The sequence below is a fragment of the Schistocerca americana genome, chromosome X (genome assembly GCF_021461395.2).
Source record: "Schistocerca americana isolate TAMUIC-IGC-003095 chromosome X, iqSchAmer2.1, whole genome shotgun sequence".
NCBI lineage: Eukaryota > Metazoa > Arthropoda > Insecta > Orthoptera > Acrididae > Schistocerca > Schistocerca americana.
In genome coordinates, this window is record NC_060130.1 from 851108617 (window position 1) to 851132155 (window position 23539).

General features: G+C 45.5%; 1 protein-coding gene across 2 annotated transcripts in view; it reads right to left on the reverse strand.

The window, feature by feature from the left end:
* The window catches only part of LOC124554993 (SCY1-like protein 2), a 188977-nt gene that overhangs the window by 136667 nt on the left and 28771 nt on the right, over positions 1–23539 (reverse strand). For both annotated transcript variants that reach the window (XM_047128732.1, XM_047128733.1), the window contains 2 exons: positions 22106–22243; positions 21622–21826 (listed from right to left, as the gene is read on the reverse strand). In XM_047128732.1, coding sequence (XP_046984688.1) covers positions 21622–21826; positions 22106–22232 — 332 coding nt within the window. In that variant the 5' untranslated portion in view covers positions 22233–22243. The remainder of the gene's footprint in view (positions 1–21621; positions 21827–22105; positions 22244–23539) is intronic.

A 23539-nucleotide genomic window follows, 5' to 3' on the forward strand; every position in this document is an offset into this window, starting at 1 on the left:
AGCGGCAGCGACGAAAGCCGCATTGGACATTAGTAAGTAGTCGTCGAGATTCAAGAATCCAGACTAACCGAGCATTAACCATGCGCTCCATCACCTTACAGACACAGCTTGTAAGAGAAATGGGGCGGTAACTAGAAGGAAGGTGTCTATCCTTCCCGGGTTTGGGTATAGGAACAACAACGGCGTCACGCCAACGCATGGGGACTTGACCTTCGGTCCAGACGCGATTGTAGGTACGAAGAAGGAAGCTTTTGCCCGCCGGAGAAAGGTGTGCCAGCATCTGAACGTGAATGGCATCTGGCCCCGGAGCAGAGGACCGGGACAGTGCAAGCGCACGTTCGAGTTCCCGCATAGTAAAGGGGGCATTATAAGTTTCCAGATTCAGCGAGTGGAAGGAAGGTCGCCGAGCCTCTTCTGCCTCTTTCCTGTGAAGGAAGGCAGGGTAGTAATGGGCGGAGCTTGAAACCTCTGCGAAAAACCGGCCGAAGGCGTTGGAGACAACCACAGGATCAACGAGGACCTCATTAACTGAGGTCAGGCCAGGTACCGGGAGAGGGCCTTAATGCCCGACAGCTGGCACAGGGCACCCCATACGACAGAAGAGGGAGTAAAACTGTTAAAGGAGCTGGTGAAAGAGGCCCAACAAGCTTTTTTGCTGTCTTTGATGACTCTACGGCATTGCGCTCGGAGTCGTTTGTATCCAATACAATTCGCCAACGTAGGATGGCGGAGAAAGGTGCGTAAAGCACGTCATCGAGCACAGATAGCGTCTCTACAAGCCTCGTTCCACCAGGGGACGGAAACGCGATGTGAAGAAGAGGTAGTATGAGGAATGGAACATTCGGCAGCATTGATGATAACAGCCGTGAGGTATTCGACCTGACTGTCACAACTGAGAAAATCGTGGTCCGGAAAGGTCGCCAGGGAGGAGTAAAGTCCCCAGTCAGCTTTCAGTATGTTCCAGCTCGAAGGATGTGGGGATGGGGTGTGGTGCAGGAGACGAACGACACAGGGGAAGTGGTCGCTCGAATAGGTGTCAGAAAGGACATACCACTCGAACCGACGGGCAAGAGTGGTAGAACAGATCGAGAGGTCCAAGTGGGAGTAGGTATGAGTAGAGTCCGAGAGGAAAGTCGGGGCGCCAGTATTGAGGCAGACAAGATTGAGATGGTTGAAGACATCCGCCAAAAGTGAGCCTCTGACAGGATGCAGGAGAGCCCCAAAGGGGATGATGGGCACTGAAGTTGCCAAACAATAAAAACGGCGGGGGAAGCTGAACAATCAGGTGCATCATGTCAGCCCGACTAACAGCGGATGATGATGGAGTGTAGATGGTACAAACTGAGAAAGTAAAAGCAGAAAGAGTAATACGGACAGCTATTGCTTGGAGTGGGGTGGTCAATGGGATGGGATGGTAATAGACATCGTCCCGAACGAGCAACATGACCCCACCATGAGCTGAGATACCGTCCACAGGGGTGAGGTCATACCGCTCCGAGGTATAGTGGGTAAAGGCAATACGGTCAGTCGGGCGCAACTTAGTTTCCTGGAGACCAAGGACAAGCAGACAGTGCAGGCGGAGGAGCAGTTGTAATTCCTCCCGATTAGATCGAATACCTCTTATGTTCCAATGAAACAACGCCATCGCTAGTCAAAAGGTTGGGGGAACGAGACGGGGGAAGAGCTGGTCACCTCGACGGCCGCGGAGGGCCAGGTTTCGAGGGAACAACGCTACAACCGGCGGGAGGCGGATCCTGTTCCATTGAGTCATCGCCAGCTGCGGCCGCTGTCCCTGGTGGTGTAGGAGGGGCAGTATCATTTGCCGACGAGATGCCAGCTGAGCGCCTGGCAGCAGAGCATCCCAGCGAAACTGAGGACGGCCGGGAGCAGCGACTCACGGATGGAGTGTCAGACGAAACGCGCCGGGGTGGAGAGGGTGATAGAGACTACTTCTTGGTAGTCCGAGGAGGCACAGGGATGGTGGGCTGGACCCGAAGGAGGTCCTCACACGCGGGGTCCGTTTTGGAACGCCGGACCTCGGAAGCTGGGGTCCGGAACGTTTCCCCGATGGACGCCCGAGAAGAGGATCGCTTCTCAGGCGGCGGCGGAGAGGGGGGGGGGGGGGGGGGGGAAGGGTGGCCCCTGGGGCAGAGGGGGCGGGGGCCACGGGGAGGAGGATTTGGGAGGCGGAGGCAGAGACTCCGGATGGGGGGAGGAGGCGGAGGGGGGACAGGATAGGGGTGAGGATACCGCAGAAGGAGTGGACACAACTGAGGCAAACGAAGTGGTCAACGGCACGGGATGGAGGCAGTCATACTTCTTCCTGGCCTCAGAAAAAGAGACGATCCAAAGTTTTGAGTTCTTGTATCATCATCTCCTTCTTATATGCGGGGCAGTCCGAGGATCTAGGCGAGTGGATGCCAGGACAATTAACGCACCGAGGTGGTGGGGTGCATGTATGTTCCTCACGAAGAGGACGTCCACAATGGCCACAAAGGGGCTCAGCCTCACACCGCGACGACATGTGCCCAAAGCGCAAACACCGAAAACAGCGCATAGGAGGCAGGACGTAAGGGCACACGTCGCACCGGTAGCACATCACCTTTACCTTCTCCAGGAAAATGTCCCCCTCTAAGGCGAGGATAAAGGCCCCGGTGTCGATGCGACAGTCTTTGGGGCCGCGCTGGACTCTCCGGACCTCGGCGCTCCAGGTTGGCCCTGAGCTCCTCATCAGATTGCAGCAGGAGGTCCCGATGAAAAATAACCCCCTGCGTCCTATGTAGTGCCAAATGCGGGACAATGGACACTGGGATGTCCCCTAGGCGGTCGCATGCCTGGAGCGCCGCCGACTGTGTGACGGAGGTGGTCTTTATAAGAACGGACCCCGAACACATCTTACTGGGAGCCTCGATTTCCCCGAAGATGTCCTCAATGTGCTGAACAAAGAACATGGGCTTGGAGGTGGCGAACGTCCCCCCATCGGTTCGAGAACAGACCAAATAGAGGGGAAGTACTTCGCCCCAAGCCGGCGGGCCTGTCCCTCCTCCCAGGGAGTGGCCAAGGGGGAAAGGGCAGGAGAACCAGAACTAGAGACAGTACCTTTCCTTTTGAAAGACTCGGCCACAGAGCGACCTGATACGTGTTGACGTTTCATCTGCGAAACGTCCGCCCCGATACCACCCACTCCGACCAGGGGCTCTCCCCACGGGCACCACCCAGCCTCAGCAAGGGCCACCTGGCAGGATGACCGTTGCCGGGAGTCCTGATGCCCTAAAGAGACGGGCATCTACTCGTTGGCCGACGTGGGGAGGGTGCAGCTCAGGTATCGGCAGTACGATCCCTGTGTTGTCAGGGGGCTACAACCGAGAGGGTACATGACGACCCCCCCCCCACAACAGGCTGGCTACCATGCTGGATTTCTGGTGCCATGGAAAGTCCACCATGATCGTAGGTGCAGATGGGGACACACTATGGGCGTAACTTGTACAACCCATCAGGCGTTTAGGCCCAATTTGAGGAATAGTGGGTATGGTTACAACGCCGGTACAATGCTGAGTGCCAAGGTCTTAGTGCACTGAGGACCAGTGGTACACCACGTAAGGCGTCCTTCCCCAAAAGGCTCGTACATCTGTAGAATTTTGAAAAATAGAGGTCAAACCCCAAGGGGGACCATCACATGGAAGGCCGAAACGGTTGAAACTCCTTTTAGTCGCCTCTTACGACAGGCAGGAATACCTCAGGCCTATTCTTACCCTGGACCCGCAGGGGGGCTGAATCCAGTTGTGTGCATAAAAATATTCATAGATGTAGCAGATTGTTCACTTCACTTTCTAAGCCCAGAAACACTCAATTGACATGGAGTTGTCAGATTAAATGTAGCTGTGGCTGTAGCAGCAACAGCAACAGCAGCAGCAGCAGCGCAGCAGCAGCAGCAGCATCACCTTGCTAAAGTTTTGGCACAGTACTTGTCTTCTCTAGTGAATGCTACTTTAACTGTCACAGCAACACATGAGAACCAGTGTATTCTAGGTTCCATCCTTCCCACAGTGGCAAGAAAAATCTGCAACTGTGTAATTAAAATGAAAAAATGCACATAAGTGTGCGATATAGGTGTGCTATGACCACAACCCGACAGCCCTGAATGTTCATTGCATACCAACTGGTCTTTAATTGTTTACAACCTGAAATGGAAGATCACAGCTTATTATACTGTGCTGCTGCCTTTCTAACAAGTTACTCAAAGGTTAAACACAAATTATCTGTGTGTATTCTTTTCAGTGCACATTGAAATCCCTGCACTATCAACTGTGAGTTCATCTTTTGACAAAATTTTGAACACTAACTCCAAGTACTCTCAACCGTGAATCACTACCTATAGCCCATTCAGCCAGAGATGTATGGCTGTTAAAATTGGCTTTGTGTGTTTGCGACAACTAACAATATAATGCAATTTTGTTTGCATTTCTATGACAACACCTGATTGTTGCCACAGTGTTACCTAACTACTATTTTAGTCTGTTAAACAAGCCTTTTGCACTTAACAGTTAAAAGCTGGCAAGGATTCTCTCTCACCAGAACATTAGATTGGGAAGATAGCACTGTTTCACAAAAGCAAGTGTGTCTGAAGACAAAGGGATTCCACTTTTAATAAAATGAACATTCAAATTTGAATTTTCAAGTAAACCTCAGTCATGACAGCTGATCATATGCATTAATGTTCCGATTTCCATATCCTGCATTATGAACTGGCACATGTGTGAGCAAAATTTGCTGATACTTTAATACCCCACTATCTAGCTTCCAAAATAAACAATTGTGAATATAATCTAGTTTAATAACTACATTATCACATTTGGTCAGCTGAAGGTTTTCAAGAATCATGTACCACATGTAAATTTGCAATGCACCACATAACTTTGTTAGCAATTGACTGATTATTTGGGGGGGGGGGGGGGGGTGTTTATGGAACTGAACAGCAAGGTCATCAGTCCCCTAATTGCAAAGTTACTTGCGAAAGAGATGGTCCACACTAAAATTGGACAGACCCAGTCAGAAGAGAAACTATAAAACAAGGAAATTAAAACAGAAGGCATAAAAGGATAGAGCAAATCTAAAAACTGGAAAAACAGGGATAAAAGAGCAGTCTGCATGACGAAGTGTTCATGGGTCCTAGAACGAGGAAACTAAGAAGGTCCGAAGCACAAAAATACTGCTCCAAGAGTAAAGCAAAACCTTATATCTGGAAATAAAAACTACTTTCACGGAGGAAACTAAAGACCAGTTCAACCATTCCTGAATGATCTGATAATATTAAAGATAAGGAAACGAAGCCTATACTTAGTACTAACAGCCAAAAGATGGATACATTCCAGCAATGTATGGGATACAGTCAGTCTGGCTCTGCAACCACATTGTGGGTGTGCCTTGTAATGCAAGAGTAAACAATAGTTGAGCCTGGTATGACTAATGCATAGACAGTTTACGACTGAACTCCTTCCAAGAAGAGCAGAAGAAAGAGCAACAAACTGCAGTAATCTCTTTGATTGTGTGGAATTTATTAGTGAGAGCAGTAGTGCAGGAGATATTCCACTTTCAGGCAGAAAGAGATTTGATGTGAATCCACATATCTGCACCTGGAATCTGAAAGGAATGGTAATAAGTATCTGACACTAGCCAAGTGGTCAGCCAGTTCATTCCCTGGTATTCCCACATTACTTGGGACCCAGAGAAAAACAAGAGTAGGTGGCACAGCCAAGGGCAGAGAGAAGGTAAGAGATAGCGAAGACCAAAGGGTGACTATAGTAGCATCAGTCTATAGCCTGCAAGCTGCTCATTGAATCAGTACAACACTGTGGAGGTCTGGGTAACAAAATGTAGAGCCCTGTTAAAGGCTAGCAGCTCTGCTGGGAACACACATGATCCCATCAATAAATGGTGATTTAAACCAGAAGGAGACATGAAAGCATATCCCACCTTAACTTAGGACCATCAGTGTAAAAGATTGTAGCACCCTGGAATTCCTGAAGAATAGAACATACAAGACACCAGAAGACCATAGGGGCAACAGACACCTCAAGACCCTGGAATAAGTCTGTCCTAATCCATAGTCTAGGCACCATCCAAGGGAGGTGTGGGAGGAGGGAGTGGAGATTGAGATCCTGACAGGGGAAGTGAGACTCATTCCAACTGGGGCAGTTATCAGAAGTTAGACATCACTCGTTTGCAAAGAGGACAGGGTACACAGGATGGTCAGGAATCTGAAAATGACGATTGCTTAAGAAACCTGGAGTTGGCTTTGATGTATTTGTAGATGGGGAATCCCCACTTCTGCGAGGAGACTGGTTATTGCTGCTTTTCGCACTAGTCCCATAGACAGACACACCCCACAATGGTGAACAGGGTCAAGTATTTTCAAAGTGGTAGGAGCTGCTGAGCCGTAAGCCTGACAACCATAATCTGTTCTGGACAAGACCAGAGAATGGCAGAAATGGAGAAGAGCAGCACAGTCTGCACCCCAAGACGTGTGGGCCAAGAGGTGGAGAGCATTAAACTTCCACACGCAGGTAGTCTTCAGGTGGCAAGTATGGGGAAGCCACATAAGCTTTTTATCAAAAACAAGGCCCAAGAAATGGGACTGCAACAAAATTGAGGAGCTGGTCACCTAAATAAAGTTCTGGATGAAGATGTACAGTGGGTCGATGACAAAAATCCACGACCCACATTTTGGAGGGAGAAAACTGGAAGCCATGGGAGACTGCCAATGCAGAGGCCAATCAGATGGTGCCTTTGAGACAGCAGTCAGCAAATGCTACCAAGTTCGAGCTGCACGAGATGCAAAAATCTACATACAATGCCACAGTAACTGGAGCCCTAACAGAAGTTACAAGCCCATTGATGGCTATGAGGAAGAGTGACATGACAGAACCCTGTGGGATACCGTCCTGAATCCATGGGGTGCTGAGTGAAGTGCCAACTCTAACCTGGAAGAGCCAGTGGGATAAAAACTCGTGGATAAAAATGGGAAGGGGGCTGCAAAAGCCCCAGTCACGGAGGCTACCTAAAATGTGATGGCACCAAGCAGCGTAGTATGCCTTATGCAGGTCAAAGAAATCTGCGACAAGGTGTAGGTGGTTAGTAAAAGCCGTTTCCAATCTGAGGAAATTGTCAGCCTACATTGTCCTTTCCATAAGCCACACAGATACAAGGACAAAAGGCCCAGAGGTTCAAAAAGCCAACATAAATGGAAGCTAGCCATCCTCTCTAGCAGTTGAGAAAGTACATTCGTCGACCTAATCAGACTGCAGCTGTCAAGACACTGGGTTCTTCTCGGGCTTAAGGACTGGGATAACTATGCAGTCTCACCTTTGCAAGAGAAGGCATCCATGCACCAACTGAAGACCCTGAGTAGATGTTGCCTCTAGGTAAAGTCCAAATTTTGACTCGTCTGGTTGTGGATGGAATCTGGGCATGGGGCTGTGTGATGTGAAGAGATAAGGGCCTGCAAGAATTCCTGATTAGTGAAGGGTTCCTTACAGGCTTTGGTGGGGGTTGAGAGAGGGGTTGTTCAACTCTGCATTTCTGCTGTAGAAATATAGCAGGATACGAAGACAACGACACTTTCACAAATTTTGTCGTGAGGTGTTCTGCAAGGATCAGTGGATCAGTACACAGAGCACCCTGGAGGCTAAGACCCTGGACAGTTAATTGTCACTCACAGGCTAAAGGCTATGGAGCTTGCACCAAACCTGCAATGAAGAGGCATATGTCCCTAGGGAGAAACAGAGCACTCCCAGCATTCCTTTTTACTCTGCTTGATAAGGTAGTGAGCCTTAGTACGGAGACACTTGAAAGTGATAAGGTTGGTCAGTGAAGAGGGTAGTTCTAAATCACTGCAGCACCTGCCAGCTGTTCTGTACAGCAACTGCTATGACCTTTGTCCACCACACCAGTCAACAAGAGGGGTCTGTGGATGGGGGGATAGCAGTGCCAGCAGCATGAAGAGTAGTAGAGATGGCCTGCATGACTGCATCAACACAATTTGAGAGAGAGGTGTGTAAGTGCACATCAGACATATATGAAAGCCAACTGGCTCTGCAGAATGTCCAATATGGGGGCCTGTCTGCCTGGCAGCAGCAGGCGACGAGCGATAGAATCACTGAAGTGGTCACTGTTACAAAGATCACAGTGTGACCAATGTACGGAAGCCACGAGAGCAGAGGGACGAGAGATCGATAGCAGTAAAGGTTCCACAAGCAGCACTGAAGTGGCAGGGGAACCGTAACTGAAGACCAATCCCAGTCTGTAATAAGTTGATCAATTAGAAAACCCCTATTTATTGAAGTGGCACTCCCCAAAGGGAGTGACGTGCATTGAAGTCCCCAAGAACAAGATATGGGGTAAGAGTTTCTGTATAAAGGTAAGCAGCTCAACGTAAGAAAGTTGTCTACCTGGAGGGAGATAGACATTGCAGTGATTCCTGGAGTCTGTCTGTACTGTAACCACTACAGCTTCCAGGTTGGTATGAAGGGGATCCAGTCACTAATAACATCTGTGCAAACCAAAGTGCACTCTCCTCCAGATGCTATCCCATGGCCAGCATGGTTCTGACAACACCCTATAATCACAAAACGTTGGAGAGTGGTCAACATGGAAGCGCATTTCTTGAAGAGCAAGACATAACACAGACTAATATGAAACAAGTTGTATGTCCTGTAGGTGACAATAATACCCATTGTGAATTCCACTGGATTATCATGGGGCAATAGTCCAGGTCAGTCATTAAGAAGCACAGGTGAGGTCATGTCACTGGTCATCACCAACAAGGATGGGGTGACATCCATAAATGAGATGTCAGACTGGTTGTGAGGGGGAAGATAGCACCTCCAGGGGCACTGGGGGAGGGGGCTGCCTTCTCCTGGGACTACTACTACGGAGGTGGAGGGGGCAGTGCAAAGAGTGAGAGCAGTCTTACTCAAGATACAGAACCAAAAGAGAGCATGCAACCTTGGGGTGCACAGATGGTGCATCTTGTGGCCAAGCCTCTGTAGCAGGCTTCCAGGCTGAGACACCAGGGTGAGGTGTCCTTGGAGGAGGGGAGGAGGGGGAGGGGAGCATCACCAACCAAGATAACAGGGCATTGTTTGAGGGGGAGCAGCTCCTGGAGGGGAGAGCATGTTAACTGCTGGGAGAGGGGCTAAGGTAAGGAAGAGGTAGGAGGGGTAAAGGGTGTAGAGGCGAAAGTTGAAGAAAGTGACACTGGGTGGAGTGTCTTTTTGGGGAGTCTCAGTGTAAGACAGGTGATCCAAAAACATTTACTCTCTGATCTTTTGTCTCTTGTAAGCTGAGAAAACTGGTGAGCGAAAGGAGTGGCTGTCATGACAATTGACACAAGTGGCAGAACACTGGGGCTTCCCTCATGGCATGGGTATCCAGTCACCACACAGAGGCTGTACTGTGGGAAGACATGCCCAAAATCTAAGCACCAAAAGCACCTCATGGGTGGCAGGATATACAGCTTCGCATCACACCTGTAGCACATAGCCTTTACCTTCTCTGGAAGGATTTCTCACTCAAAAGCCAGCCTGAAGGTGTCAGTATCTCTGTGAGGTTGTCTTTACAACCCTTCTGCAACCCGTTTAACACAATGAACACTGTGTTGCTCCAGTTTAGCCCAGAGTTCATCAGTTTGCAGGATGAGGTCTCTGAAAAATCACACCCTGGCCAACACAGAGACTGGTGACAGTTTATGACACTGGGACATTGCCAAGATCACAAGCAAGAAGAGCTGCAGACAGGGCAGCAGAAGCAGCTTTGCTCAACAGACTACCAAACTTGTCCTCTATATTCTCCATAAAGACAACAGCTTTGTTGTGGCTCTTTGGCATACATGGGTATGGAACAGCTCAGGTATTAGTGTGATCCCTGCGTTTTCAGGAGGCTCTGCCAGATGGCTACATAACAGCTGCACCACAATGACTGGCTACACAAGCTGGTCACCAAGTGCTGTGAAGGGGAGCTGTGACAGGGAAGGGAAAAGGGAAGGAATCTTCACCAGACATTAGGGAGGGAGTTCCTCCCCAAATGACACACTAAAAACAGAAAATTTAGAATTGGAGGCCAAAATCTAAGTGGGGACCTACATGCCATAAAGGACGAAAGGACAGGCAGCAGAAACAAAATTGCAAGCAATACAGGGGACCAGGTGAAAAGCCAGGTCAACACTAATCAGAACACCGAGAGAGGGCAAGGAGGGGCCAGTGGGGAAGGAGCTAGGGCATGGTTAAGGGAATCCAGCCAAGGAAGGAAGAATGGGCTGTAATAGCTCATGGGTGCCACACACTACCTCACAAACAAACTGAGCCCCAGGGGATGTAATCTTGTTTTAATTTTGTTCTTAATTAAGGTTTATTAGTCTACTGATAAACCTGTTAATTAAAATGTCACATAAGAATTACTTTCTGCAATGAACTGCGCACTGACAGAAAACATGGTGCAAAGTGTACGCCTCAACTTCTAGTCATAAAAAACAGCTATCATTAAAGTCATTTCAAGAAGATGCAGCCAATAATTGAACACAGTAATGTCAAATTCTATTAGTATGGCATACAATCCCTGTATTATTATTAATATATAATTTATCTGAATTTTAACATGTTCTTATGTTAGTATTTAAACACTGAAGACACTTTCAGCCAATTGCCACTGAACCACAGTAAAATATATTCAGTTTTATCAAGTGTCAGGCATTAATGGAGTGATGTTCAGCTAGTCTCCTCCAATAGTCACTAAGAATTTAGTAAAGAATATTCACAGTGGGCTATTAAGCCAGCCAGCCAGCCAGCCAGCCCCACACACACACACACACACACACACACACACACACACACACACACACACACACACACACACTAGTATTAAGTGAGTTCTCAAATATTCGTTGCAAATTTTCTTCACTCAGATGTCACCAAATTGCTGGAAGTGATACAGTAATTATACCAACCGCCACTCATACCACACAATTCACTGAGTCTAAGTAGGTCATTTACCTCGTTTTCAGTAAAGTAACAAACATTGTAAACTGCAAACTCATCAATATGCGTCAGTAAAAAATAAATGGTCAGTGGCTGTAATTTAAACAACTTTGTTTTTCTGATTTATTACCATTATCTTTTCATTCTTCATTTAAACTACAGGAGACATCATAGAAAGCATTAAGCTCAGTAATCTCACAAGCTCCCTCCATATATAAAGGGGGGGGGGGAGAGAGAGAGAGAGAGAGAGAGAGAGAGAGAGAGAGAGAGAGAGAGAGAGGGGGGGGGTCAACAGTGGATTGATTACTACTGTTCACCTATTTTTTTTACAGGCCTGTTCACACCATGGCCCTTCCTCTGTGCAGTGCACAGTTGTTTGTCCACACAGTTCATCTTTTTCTTCAAACTTCAAATAAATTATGTACAATATTGCATTGTTCACTATTCATAGTCACAAAAATTTCCACTACAACATTCAGAAAATATTTAAATAACAAATTCAAATTTAACATTTGAGAAGGTTATTTTCAATAACTAAGCAGACGCAATAATTATAGTTGGATTAACTAACAGAAGTGGGCTACAGAGAGAGAACCAGGATGAGTTTTCAGATTTGCCACTTTGTAATGAAAAATATGGCACACACATGGAATAGTTACAGCGTAGTCCTTAACCCAGTTAATGTCCACTGTAAAATGGGACTGCTCTCTTTCAAAGATCACATAGAATGGACAAAAATATGGTAACACCCAATAATGCAAGCTTGAACATAAATGCAGATGCCAGCCAAGCCTGCAGGTTACACTATTGTATTTGACAATAAACAGCATCTGTGCAGCATCCTCAATAGGTTGCAAGTGTCAGTCATGGTCATAACAGTGTTCTATGAAGTTGAAAGCACATCATGTGAGAGCTAAGTGCATTGGAACAGGGGTACACTGGGTGTATTATGGGTGCTTCCATAACCATGCTATATGATGTGTGTGGTGTTTCAGGAGGCACCATATTAATTTCTACCACATACAGGGATTGTTTCACAACTTAAATTCAATTGTTGACATATAAACAAATATAAACACTGTACTAATTATAAACATTTGGAAGACAAAATACCAGTAATCTTGAAGCATGTATTTGTCTATCTGAAAACACGTTAGTAAAGCCAGCACTTAATACCAAAGTAATTAACAGTTTTGTCCAAGGCATTGGTTGTGACAGGCCACAACATTCAAAAGTGCCGCTACGTTAGTACGCGAACACGGCAATAGAGGCGCTCCGCAGCTCGGCTGAGCGCGGGAGCGCCACCTGGCTATGAACGGCGCCGGCCGCATGTCACGGCACGGCAGTCGAATGACAGATACGGAGTTAGTAATATGTAACCCACTAGTGTTTCTACTTTTGTATATCCACGCAATTTATTAGTGATTAAAGGTTATAACACTTTTTGGCGACGAGGTCGGATTTTTTTTTTTCCTGCGTTGTGGAATTGTGTGTTCGTTTCGGGGCAGACATGTAACAGCTTATGCAAGCGCTTATTGAACAACAAACACAGCTGACGGCTGCTATTCAGGTGTTGTCGACGTCGCTTACTCATCGTCTGTCTTCCTCTTCTCCGCCTCCGTTCCCTCCTTATGACGAGGCCACTGAAGACTGGGAGGATTATGAGAAGCGTTTGCGGCAACACTTCTTGGCTTTCGGCGTTGTCGACGCTCCTATGTGTAAGTCGTTATTTCTCTCCTGGATTTCCCCACGGATCTATCAGCTGCTATCTCAGTTACCCCTCTGCGGGAACCTGCCTCTCTGTCCTTCCAAGAAATGTGTGACTTATTGTCTAACTATTACCGAAAAAACACCCATGTCGTTGCCGCCCGCGTGGCGTTCTACCAGTGTCGTGAACAGCCCCATCAATCTTACCGAACTTGGGCGGCGGAACTACACGGTCTGAGTCGGAAATGTCAGTTTGTCACGGACACTCATCATGAGTCTTACGCTGATTCAATGGTTAGGGACGCTATTTTACGGCTTGCTCCTGATAAAGAAGTTCGGCAACGTGCCTTACAATTGCCAAACCCGTCGTCGTCGGAAGTTCTCAGCATCGCTCAATCGTTTGAAGTGTCTCACGCTGCTGGTGCGCAAATAGACATGTGGTGTGATGTAGGCGCTGTACAAACCACTTTCGACGCAGACAATGTGCCTGTTTCACAGGGAAACGACGATGTGGCGGCGGTGCACTCGCGTCAACAACGTCGCGTTGGGCCGTCACGCTCGCAGCGAAAACAGCAACCACGGAAGCAGGTTTGTTCCGCCCTTCCTTCTTGTCCACGTTGTTTCGTACAGCATGACAGAGCCGCGTGTCCAAAACGTTGGGCCACGTGTAATTCATGTAGGAAAAAAGGCCACATTGCTTCTGTGTGTCAGTCCCCTAAAGTTCCTGTCGACGAGGACGAGGCATCGGACATGGATGTTAACTGTGTGCTTTCTCAAACGAATAAGTTGTTTGTTACTGTTCGTGTTCTGGATAAAGACATTCGCATGCAAGTGGACACTGGCTCTGCAGTAACTAATTCTCGCACGTATTTGGAGTTGGGCTCCCCTCCCTTGTCTCCAGTTACGCGAAATCTACGAACTTATAATAAGCAGACAATTCCTATTGTTGGCCAGTTTGATGCTTCCACTGCCTACAAGTCTGTTGTTAGGCCCCTCACGTTTTATGTGGTGGATCATGCGGGCACTGAAAACCTGTTCGGTTATGATGCTTTCCAGTTGTTCGGGTTCTCCATTGATGATGTGCACCTCATATCTGAGGACATTCCATATCAACAGCTGGATGGCTTGTGTTCTGAATTCTCGTCCATGTTCTCTGCTGGTCTGGGTCGTGCCAAGGATTTTGAAGCCCACATTACTCTTAAACCTACGGCTCGCCCTAAGTTTTTCCGGGCACGCCCTATTCCAATGGCGTTGCGTGCACCTGTCAAAGCTGAGATAGACAGGTTAACAGCTTCGGGGATTCTCCTTCCTGTTACCTCCAGCGAATGGGCACCACCCATCGTGGTGGTTTCTAAACCAAACGGGAGTCTGCGATTGTGTGGTGATTTTAAAGCCACTGTCAACGCTCAAAGGCTCATTGACACTTATCCTCTTCCCCATCCTGAGGAGTTATTTACCAAGCTCACTGGGGGCCAGTTCTTTTCCAAACTTGACTTATCGGAGGCGTACCATCAGTTGCCGTTGGATGCCTCTTCCAAGGAATTTCTCGTCATCAACAGTCCTTGTGGGTTGTATCAGTACCAGCGGTAACCATTTGGCGTCGCTAGCGCGCCGGCCATTTTTCAGCGGTTTTTGGAACAGCTCACGGCTTCCGTTCCCGGCTGCATCAACTACCTGGATGACATTGTTGTCACGGGGGCCTCCACTGAGGAGCACCTTCGCAATTTGCGTTCACTGTTTCGGGTTCTGCATTCAGCAGGGTTGAAGTGCAATCTGGACAAGTCTCAGTTCTTCCAACCCTCCATTGTTTATCTTGGTTTCCACTTGTCCCGTGAGGGTATACGTCCTCTACGACAGCACGTTGCGGCCATTACCGCTCTACCCCGGCCGTCTACGGTCAAAGAACTTCAGGCGTTTCTAGGCAAGGTTGCTTATTATCACAAATTCATTCCCTCCGCAGCGGCGGTGGCTCATCCTCTGCATCAGCTGTTACGCAAAAACGTTCCTTTCTGTTGGTCCGCCGAGTGTGAGCAGGCTTTTGTCCGCCTGAAGGCTCATTTGCAGTCGGCGCCTTGTCTTGCCACATTCCGTCCGGGTCAGCACTTGGTTCTGGCGACTGACGCGTCACAGTCTGGCCTAGGGGCTGTTCTCGCCCATCGGTATGAGGATGGGTCGGAACGACCCATCGCCTACGCTTCCAAGACCCTCAACGATGCCCAACGACGTTACTCTCAAATAGTAAGGGAGGCGCTCACTATCATTTATGCTCTAAAAAAGTTCAGCGTTTTTTGTATGGTTCTAAGTTTCACCTCATCACCGACCACAAGCCGCTGGTCTCTCTGTTCAGCCCCTCGGCGTCGCTTCCGGATAAGGCAGCTCACCACCTGCAACGTTGGGCCTTATACTTGTCTCGTTTTCACTATCGCCCCACGGCCCAGCACACCAACGCTGACGCGTTGTCGCGTTTGCCGATGGGCCCCGACCCGGTTTTCGATCGAGATGAACTACTCTGTTTCCACATTGATGAGGAAGAACGTCGTGCGGTCGAGGGTTTTCCAGTTACAGGTTCGCAGGTCACGTCGGCTACTGCGCGGGACCCGGTCCTGCGTCAGGTGATCGGTTTTGTTCAGCGGTGTTGGCCGGACAGGACCAAGGGCCGGGCATTGGATCCCCTTCGCAACTACCATGCCTTGCGCCTTCGTCTGTCTGTTCGTGAGGGTGTTGTTCTTCTGGCCACGGATGGCGCATCTCCACGGGTTGTGGTGCCCGCCTCTCTTCGCAAAAATGTTCTCAAACTATTGCATGAGGGCCATTGGGGGATTTCTCGGACTAAGTCCCTGGCCCGCAGGCACTTTTATTGGCCCGGTATTGATTCGGACATCGCCCACATGGTCGCTGCGTGTGCTCAGTGTTCTACAACTGGCTGTGCCTCGTACTCTGCCCTCTCCGTGGCCTGATCCGGCGCAGCCGTGGGAACGGGTGCACGCTGACTTTGCCGGCCCCTTCCTCGGCACTTATTGGCTACTGTTGATTGACACCTTCTCGAAGTTTCCGTTTGTTGTTCGATGTCCATCGCCCACCACTGCAGCAACGACGCTGGCTTTGTCCAAAATCTTTGCGCTAGAAGGTCTTCCATCCACGATTGTCACGGACAATGGCCCTCAGTTCTCTTCGCAGGCCTTCCGTGATTTTTGTACTGGACAAGGGATTCATCATGTTACAGCACCGCCCTTCCATCCGCAATCTAATGGGGAGGTCGAGCACCTTGTCCGCACTTTCAAAAGCCAAATGAAAAAATTCCTTAGTGATTTTTCCACAGATGACGCTCTGTTGCAATTTCTGAGTTCTTATCGCTTCACGCCTCTGGGTGATCGCAGCCCTGCTGAACTCTTGCATGGCCGCCAACCGCGCACTCTACTGCACCTGCTTCACCTTGTCAGGCCTTGTACTGTGTCCCCTAGTGCGGGAAAATACCCAGTGGGCGCCGACGTGTGGGCACGGGGGTATGGATCTCACCTTAAATGGATTCCAGGGGTGGTCCAGGCTCTTCGCGGCCGCCGGCTTTGTGAAATACGTACGGACGACGGCATGGTTGTTTGCCATTATGACCAGATGCGCCCACGAGTGGTGGCCACGCCGGTACCACCACCCCTTCTTTCGTCTCCACCAGTCCGAGAAGCCAGTCCTGTCACTGCTGCCGCTCTTCCGCGCGTGTTGCTGCCGCCGCCGTCGCTACCGCTCCCGAGTACGCCGGAACAGGCCCCAGTCGCGACGCCACCTTCTCCGGGACCCATCTCGCTGGAGCACACCCCCCAGGTCCACGACACCTACGGATGCTGCTCCGGAGTTTTCACCCATCATCTCATCCAGGAGGCACGTTCCACGCGCAAGCTTCCGTCCTGGACATTTTCGACCATACTCTCGTGTTTCTCCGCGGGATCTTCTCGGGGCCTCCCAAGAGGCCATGGATGTCTCCGCACTGTCCGTGTCTCCAAGGAAGTGAGTTTTTTTTTTTTTTTTTTTTCAAGGGGGGAAAAGTGTTGTGACAGGCCACGACATTCAAAAGTGCCGCTACGTTAGTACGCAAACACGGCGATAGAGGCGCTCCGCAGCTCGGCCAAGCGCAGGAGCGCCACCTGGCTATGAACGGCGCCGGCCGCATGTCACGGCACGGCAGTCGAATGACAGATACGGAGTTAGCAACATGTAACCCACTAGTGTTTCTACTTTTGTATATCCACGCAATTTATTAGTGATTAAAGGTTATAACAGCATTGTTTGTGTCCTTAAATTTGTTAATTTCATGACTAATTTGGCTTAACACTTATTCAAAGAAACTGTTAGAAAGAAATAATCTTTATGTAGTCAGTTAATGAGTTAAATTTTAATTGTAATTTCTGTAAATTTAACTTCAAACAATGTGTAGTTTCAGTACCTATTGTTTTGAGGATATATCTACATTTCATGGTTACTCTGCAATTCAGACAAGTACCTGGCAGAGGATTCATCGAACCATTTTCATACTACTTCACCATTTCACTCTCGAATGGCGCATGGGAAAAAGGAACACCTAAATCTTTCCGATCGAGCTCTGATTTGTTATTTTATTATGATGATCATTTCTCCCTACATATGTGGGTGTCAACAAATTTTTGCATTTGGAAGAGGAAGTTGGTGATTGAAATTTCGTAAATAGATCTTGCCACACAGAAAACTGCCTTTGTTTCAGTGACTGCCACCCGAACTCGCACATCAATTCAGTGACACACACACCATTGCGTAATAACATGAAACAACCTGCCCTTCTTTGCAATTTTTTTGATGACTTCCGTCAATCGTACCTGGTAAGGATCCCACACTGCACAGCAATATCCCAGCAGAGGACGGACAAGTGTAATGTAGGCTGTCTCTTTAGTGGGTTTGTCGCATCTTTTAAGTGTTCTGCCAACAAAGCGCAGTCTGTTTCGCCTTCCCCCCAATATTATCTATGTAGTCTTTTCAATTTTAGTTGCTCATAATTGTAAGTCCTAGGTATTTAGTCGAATTGACAGCCCTTAGATTTGTGCGATTTATCGTATACCCAAAATTTATCGAATCTATTTTAGTACCCATGTGAATGACCTCACTTTTCTTTGTTTAGTGTGAATTGCCACTTCTCACACCATACAGAAATTCTCTCTAGATCATGTTGTCACTGGAATTTATCATCTGATGATTTTACTAGTCTGTAAATTACAGTGTCATCTACAAACAATCTAAGGGGGCTGCTCAGATCATCACCTAGATCATTTATCAAAATCAGGAACAGCAGAAGGCCTATGACACTACCTTGCAGAATGCCAGATGTCACTTCTGTTCTACTCGATTTACCGTCAATCATTACGAATTGTAACCTCTCTGAGAGGAAATCACAAATCCAGTCACATCTGAGACTATACTCCATACGCACTTGATTTAATAGTCACTTGTGAGGAACAGTATCAAAAGCCTTCTGGAAATCTAGGAACATGGAATTTATCTGAGCCCTTGTCGACAGCACTAGTTACTTCATGGGAATAAAGAGCTAGCTGTGTTGCACAAGAATGATTTTCTGAATCCGTGTCGGTTATGTATCAATAAGTCATTTTGTTCAAGGTGATTCACAATTTTCGAGTACAGTATATGCTCCAAAATCACACTGCAAATTGAGGTCAGTGATTTGGGTCTGTAATTCAATGGGTTACTCTTATTTCCTTTCTTGAATATTGGTGTGACCTGTGCTACTTTCCAGTCTTTAGGAACAGACTTCTTGTCAAGTGAGCAGTTGTATACGATTGCTAGGAAGGACGCTATTGTGTCTGCATACTCTGAAAGGAACCTGATTGGTATACCATCTGGACTGAAGACCTTTCTTTCTAAAGTGGTTCGAGTTGTTTCGCAACACCTAAGATATCTACTTTCATCTCACTCATGGTAACAGCGGTTCTGGCTTCAAATGCTGGGATATGTACGTCATCTTTCGTGAAGGAATTATGGAAAACTGTATTTAGTAATTCCGCTTTAGTGGCATCACCATTGGTAACATGTTCATCACTATTGCACAGTGACAGTATTGACTGTTTTTGCCACTGGTGTACTTTTCATACAATCAGAATCTCTGGGTTTTCTACCACATTTTGAGACATTTCATTGTGGAAACTATTAAAAGCATCTCGCATTCACACCCGCACTAAATTTCAAGCTTCAAGGCCCAATTTTTTGTCCCAAGACAGTCCACAGCTGAGTTTCAGATGAGAAACCTGTTTGTTAGAACAACAATGCATCAACTTAACTGTGAAATAAGTGTTAACACAATTAGGCCAGTGTTAAAACAATGGGCATGTCTCCATATGTACCTTTCTATTCTTCAAGAACTGTGAACTTTGTGATTAGGTTTTTATTGCTCATAGATATTCAACAGTAAACTATTGTAGCAGTATGTGGATGCTTGCCTGAAAACTATTAATGAGGCTTATCGAAAGTTGAACACTAGTGCACTGGCCTTATTGAATGTGTACAAGGGAGGTTGTGAAAAGAGAAAAACAACTGTGAAATGCAAATGTGCACTTGTCAGGTACATCATTTACAGTAAACAGTACTGCATTTCCACAACTGTATTTTTTTCAGCCATCATGTCAACACTGAGGGCAAGAAAGAAGGCGAACCGTCACACTATGGTCCAATGTTTGTTCCCCAGTAATGCTATGTTCTAATATGACAGGCCCCCTATTCACACAGCTATCATCCAGGACTGGTTCTGTGAGCAAGAGGATCTGTCTCATCTCCCATAGCCACCCCATTCATGGAACTTCAAAATTGAGCCATTCTGGTTTACCTTTGAGTGTGATCACTATCCACCTCCAGCATTACCTGAACATGTCACTATTTTGCATGAAGAATGCTTTAACAGTACCTTTAAAACACAGGAGCTGTATTTACTCATTTCAAGATGACAAAGCCATTTTGAATGCCAACAATTTTCCTCCAGTTTCAGGCATGGTAATGTGTTGTGTTTTTGGCTTTTTGATGTTTTTGTTACTCTGTGTATGATATGAATTTACCTCTTGTGTAAATTCAATATTTTCCAGTGATAGTGTTATAATGTCGACTCACACATTAAAATAGTTTTAATTTTCAGTAAAGTTATTTAACAAAAATATTTTTATAAAACTATGTTCTGTCCTTATGCACATGTGCTGACGTATTATATGTATGACTAGTTCATGCATAGGGAATGTAGGACTGCATGAAATTTACAATCTGGAGGGATGTGCCTCCTCAACAAAAGGTTTGTGCCCAGGAGTGTAAAAGGTGGTTCAGTGTGAAGTAGCACAAAAGATCTTTTGTGGTAGATACAGTTGGTGCCATCATCCCAATTGTTCCCATCATGAGTGCTTATTGACTCAAAAATTGCAGCAAGTGGATTAATTATGTCTGATGTGGATGTACATTAGCAATTATACCATGGCATTTATAGTTTTTCCTCTGAATTTTAAAATTCTGAAGTTAAGAAGATTGAAGAGCATTTTACATCAGGGGCATGATCATGCATTATGACTTCATACTTTTTGCAATGTAAGATCACCACAGCAACCTCTTTCAGTACAATTAAAGTTTAGTACTGTACACACTAGCACGGACCGGTAACTTAATGTTCAAGTAACAATTATTCTAATTTCAACTGTGTTGAGAACCCATTTTTCTCCCCGGTTATTTACCCATCTAGGTTCATCTTCTTAGTGCAGAAATATTCCACTCTAATTCTAATGAATTACAGAACCATAACTGTTCCACCTTTTTGTTAACTTTTGTGGAGTAATTTTCTAGTGTTTACTCAGTCTTTCATACAAAATGCTCCATGCACTCTTAAGTGAATATTTGTATCTCAAAAGAACAAGTGCAAGAAAATAAGCATTCATTGCAGTGCACTATTTCAATTCTTCTCAAAATCTTTGCTCAATGGAGTAAAGGTAACAATAGAACAGTGAACATAAAAAACCAAGTAGATGTCATTAGATTTTGATATTTGCATTAACATGTTTGTAATAGTGTTTTCATTCATACATTATATATTACTATTCTGTCTTGTTATACATGCCCACTTGCTGTTTTTTAATGTACATGACCACATATTTACTTTCCTACTTAAATACCACTGCCTCAATCCCTGCTAGTGTAACTACTGTTCCCTAAAAATACAGGCCTTCTGATTATTAACTGTAGTATGATAAATTTCCATTAACACAGTCACAGTAAAACTTTACACGTCTGTCAAAGCAGTTACATTATTTGGGACTTCTTGTCCTAGTAATCAATGATACATCCTCTATGTATTTATTCAGTAAAAATGATACGGTATGTGTCGCTAGAATTATATGCTATGACTAAATGCAAGAAATTTGTAAAGATTAACTCCCTGAATACCTCTTAAGATCTGAAGTTTGCTCAGATAACCTTCAAAATGGAGCACTCAGGAAGTAAGTGAATACTGATTGGCTGTGCACGTGTGTGTGTGTGTGTGTGTGTGTGTGTGTGTGTGTGTGTGTGTGTGTGTGTGTGTGTGTGTGTGGTCAAATGCACAGAACTAGTCTGAACTAACATACATTTGTGAATCCAATGATAATATCACATCAAGCAGATGAGCTGTGGAACTTTGCACTTTCTGTATCATGATTCATGTTCATGGCTGTCAAGGAAGCACAAAATTAGCTTAACAGACATGATGAAATGTGGACTACTAAAAAGCTGACCTACATCAAATGAGTCCATAAGCCTTCACACGGATTGATAAAACTATGTTGTGTGAAATAATATTAAAAGGAAGCTGCTATTATTGGTAGATTTCACCATCTAGTGGAAAGACTACCTTGACTCCTCAAGTGGGTGTTGGACTGTTAATATTTGAGGATGCTTCAGTCTGGTCAATTGAAACACTCCTCTTCTTAATAGATCCATGATTCTTTCCTGTTCCATTTTTGAGCAGCGTTCCATGGCGCGCTTTTCAAAGACAAATATTGACCCATCTTGTTTTGTTGATTTCTTATAGCCTTTATAAACTTTCCACAGCTGACCTTTAAAGAAAGAGTAATCTCTTTCGAGTATTTTTCTGTATTACATGAAAAATTAACATTCATAATGTGCTACATAATGCAAAGAAAACATTTGCTAAATTCAATCAGCAATTATATGAAGTGCCCAAAATTTCAACTCATTCAAGATAAAAATAGTCACTTTACACTGAAATATATAAACAAAGATTTACAATGTACTGACTCTGCGTAAGCACAAAAGCTTATATAGAAGTAATTTAAGAATACTTCTGAAGGTTTGTGGTGGAAATATCAACTTACTCGGTCCTGCTGTGCATGTATAGGATGTTATTTCATATTCTCTGGTAACTGGATTACCAGGTAGCACCCCAGACAACTGGGACACTGTTGTGCTCACTGTTGAATATAGTTTATTTATAACATCCATTCTGAATGTGCCTGAAATACATAATTTTTTCATGAGAAAAGTCATGTTACAAATATAGAAAACTGGCCAGGGATGTTGCTTAATGATAATTTTACTCACGAACAAAAATGAGAAAATATCCTTAGAATCAGAAATTGACCATTGCCTTTTATTTAATATCTGAGATTATATCCACACAGTAACAAGACAAGCAAAAAATGTATTTATTCATTTTGAAAGCAATTACGAAACATCTTATGTAGCAGAATTCAGACACAAAGCTGAACAACAGTGTTTTTAACTCCCTCATTGAAATAAGTGCAAAAAGTTTGTTTTAGCCAAACAGTATCACATGATTAGTTGACCATTGAGAATAAACCAATGACAAGTATCTTGCAACACACTTTTCTACTAAACATTAAGGTTGTCTTTAGCACTGAAAGGGGTGCACACCACTGCAACAAAAAATTTTGACCGCTTACCCAGTGATATAAAATGTCTAACAGACAGCATGGTGCAATTTGAAAATCAATTGAAAAAAAAGTTTCTCCTTGACAACTCGTATTCGTAGAAGAATTGCTATGTTTGTGATGTGTGAAAGGTGGTGGGTAGCTAACTCAATCTGTTTATCTTGTTTCCATTTCAGGGGGGAAAATGTATGGTGATGTTTAGAGTACAAATTAATTTGCAATATGAATGTAAAATTACTCATTTCACATCACATGACAATTTATCGTGCAAAATGATCCACGGAACATTAAAGTAACCAACTACCATATCAGGTAAGAGTTAAGATGCGAAGTTTGAAATCTTGCCTAACTTGTCCTTACAAAAATATCCCAAAGTAATGAGATTTGGCCCCCATTTCATTGAGTAATGTTGTTCTTGACATCAGCTAGGTCATGCAATGTAATTTCATGAATAAAATTTAGAAATCACTAGAAAATTGCTACAAAGCCAAAGTTATAGTATATCCAGAACAAAATGCAAGTCTCAAATGGTGAAAGGGTCATCATTTAGACAATTCTATATGGTTGGCTCATAAGAAAATAAATTTCAATATTACTGCTCATCACATTGCTGCCCAATAGTCTAGGACACCCCCTCCTCCCTTTTTTAATCCTTCAGCAGATAAGCTGCTCCTAAGGCCAATATTTTATTGGAATAATATATACGTCACAAAAGAATTCCTTTAAAATCTTTAACATGGCTGGAAGCAGCAACTGTAGAATGCACTCTTCGTGAGGGAAAGGTGGAAAATAGTCAAATCAGATGCAATGACAAAAAGGTTTGATGAAACCCCTTGACATAGATTTTGACAAAAAAAA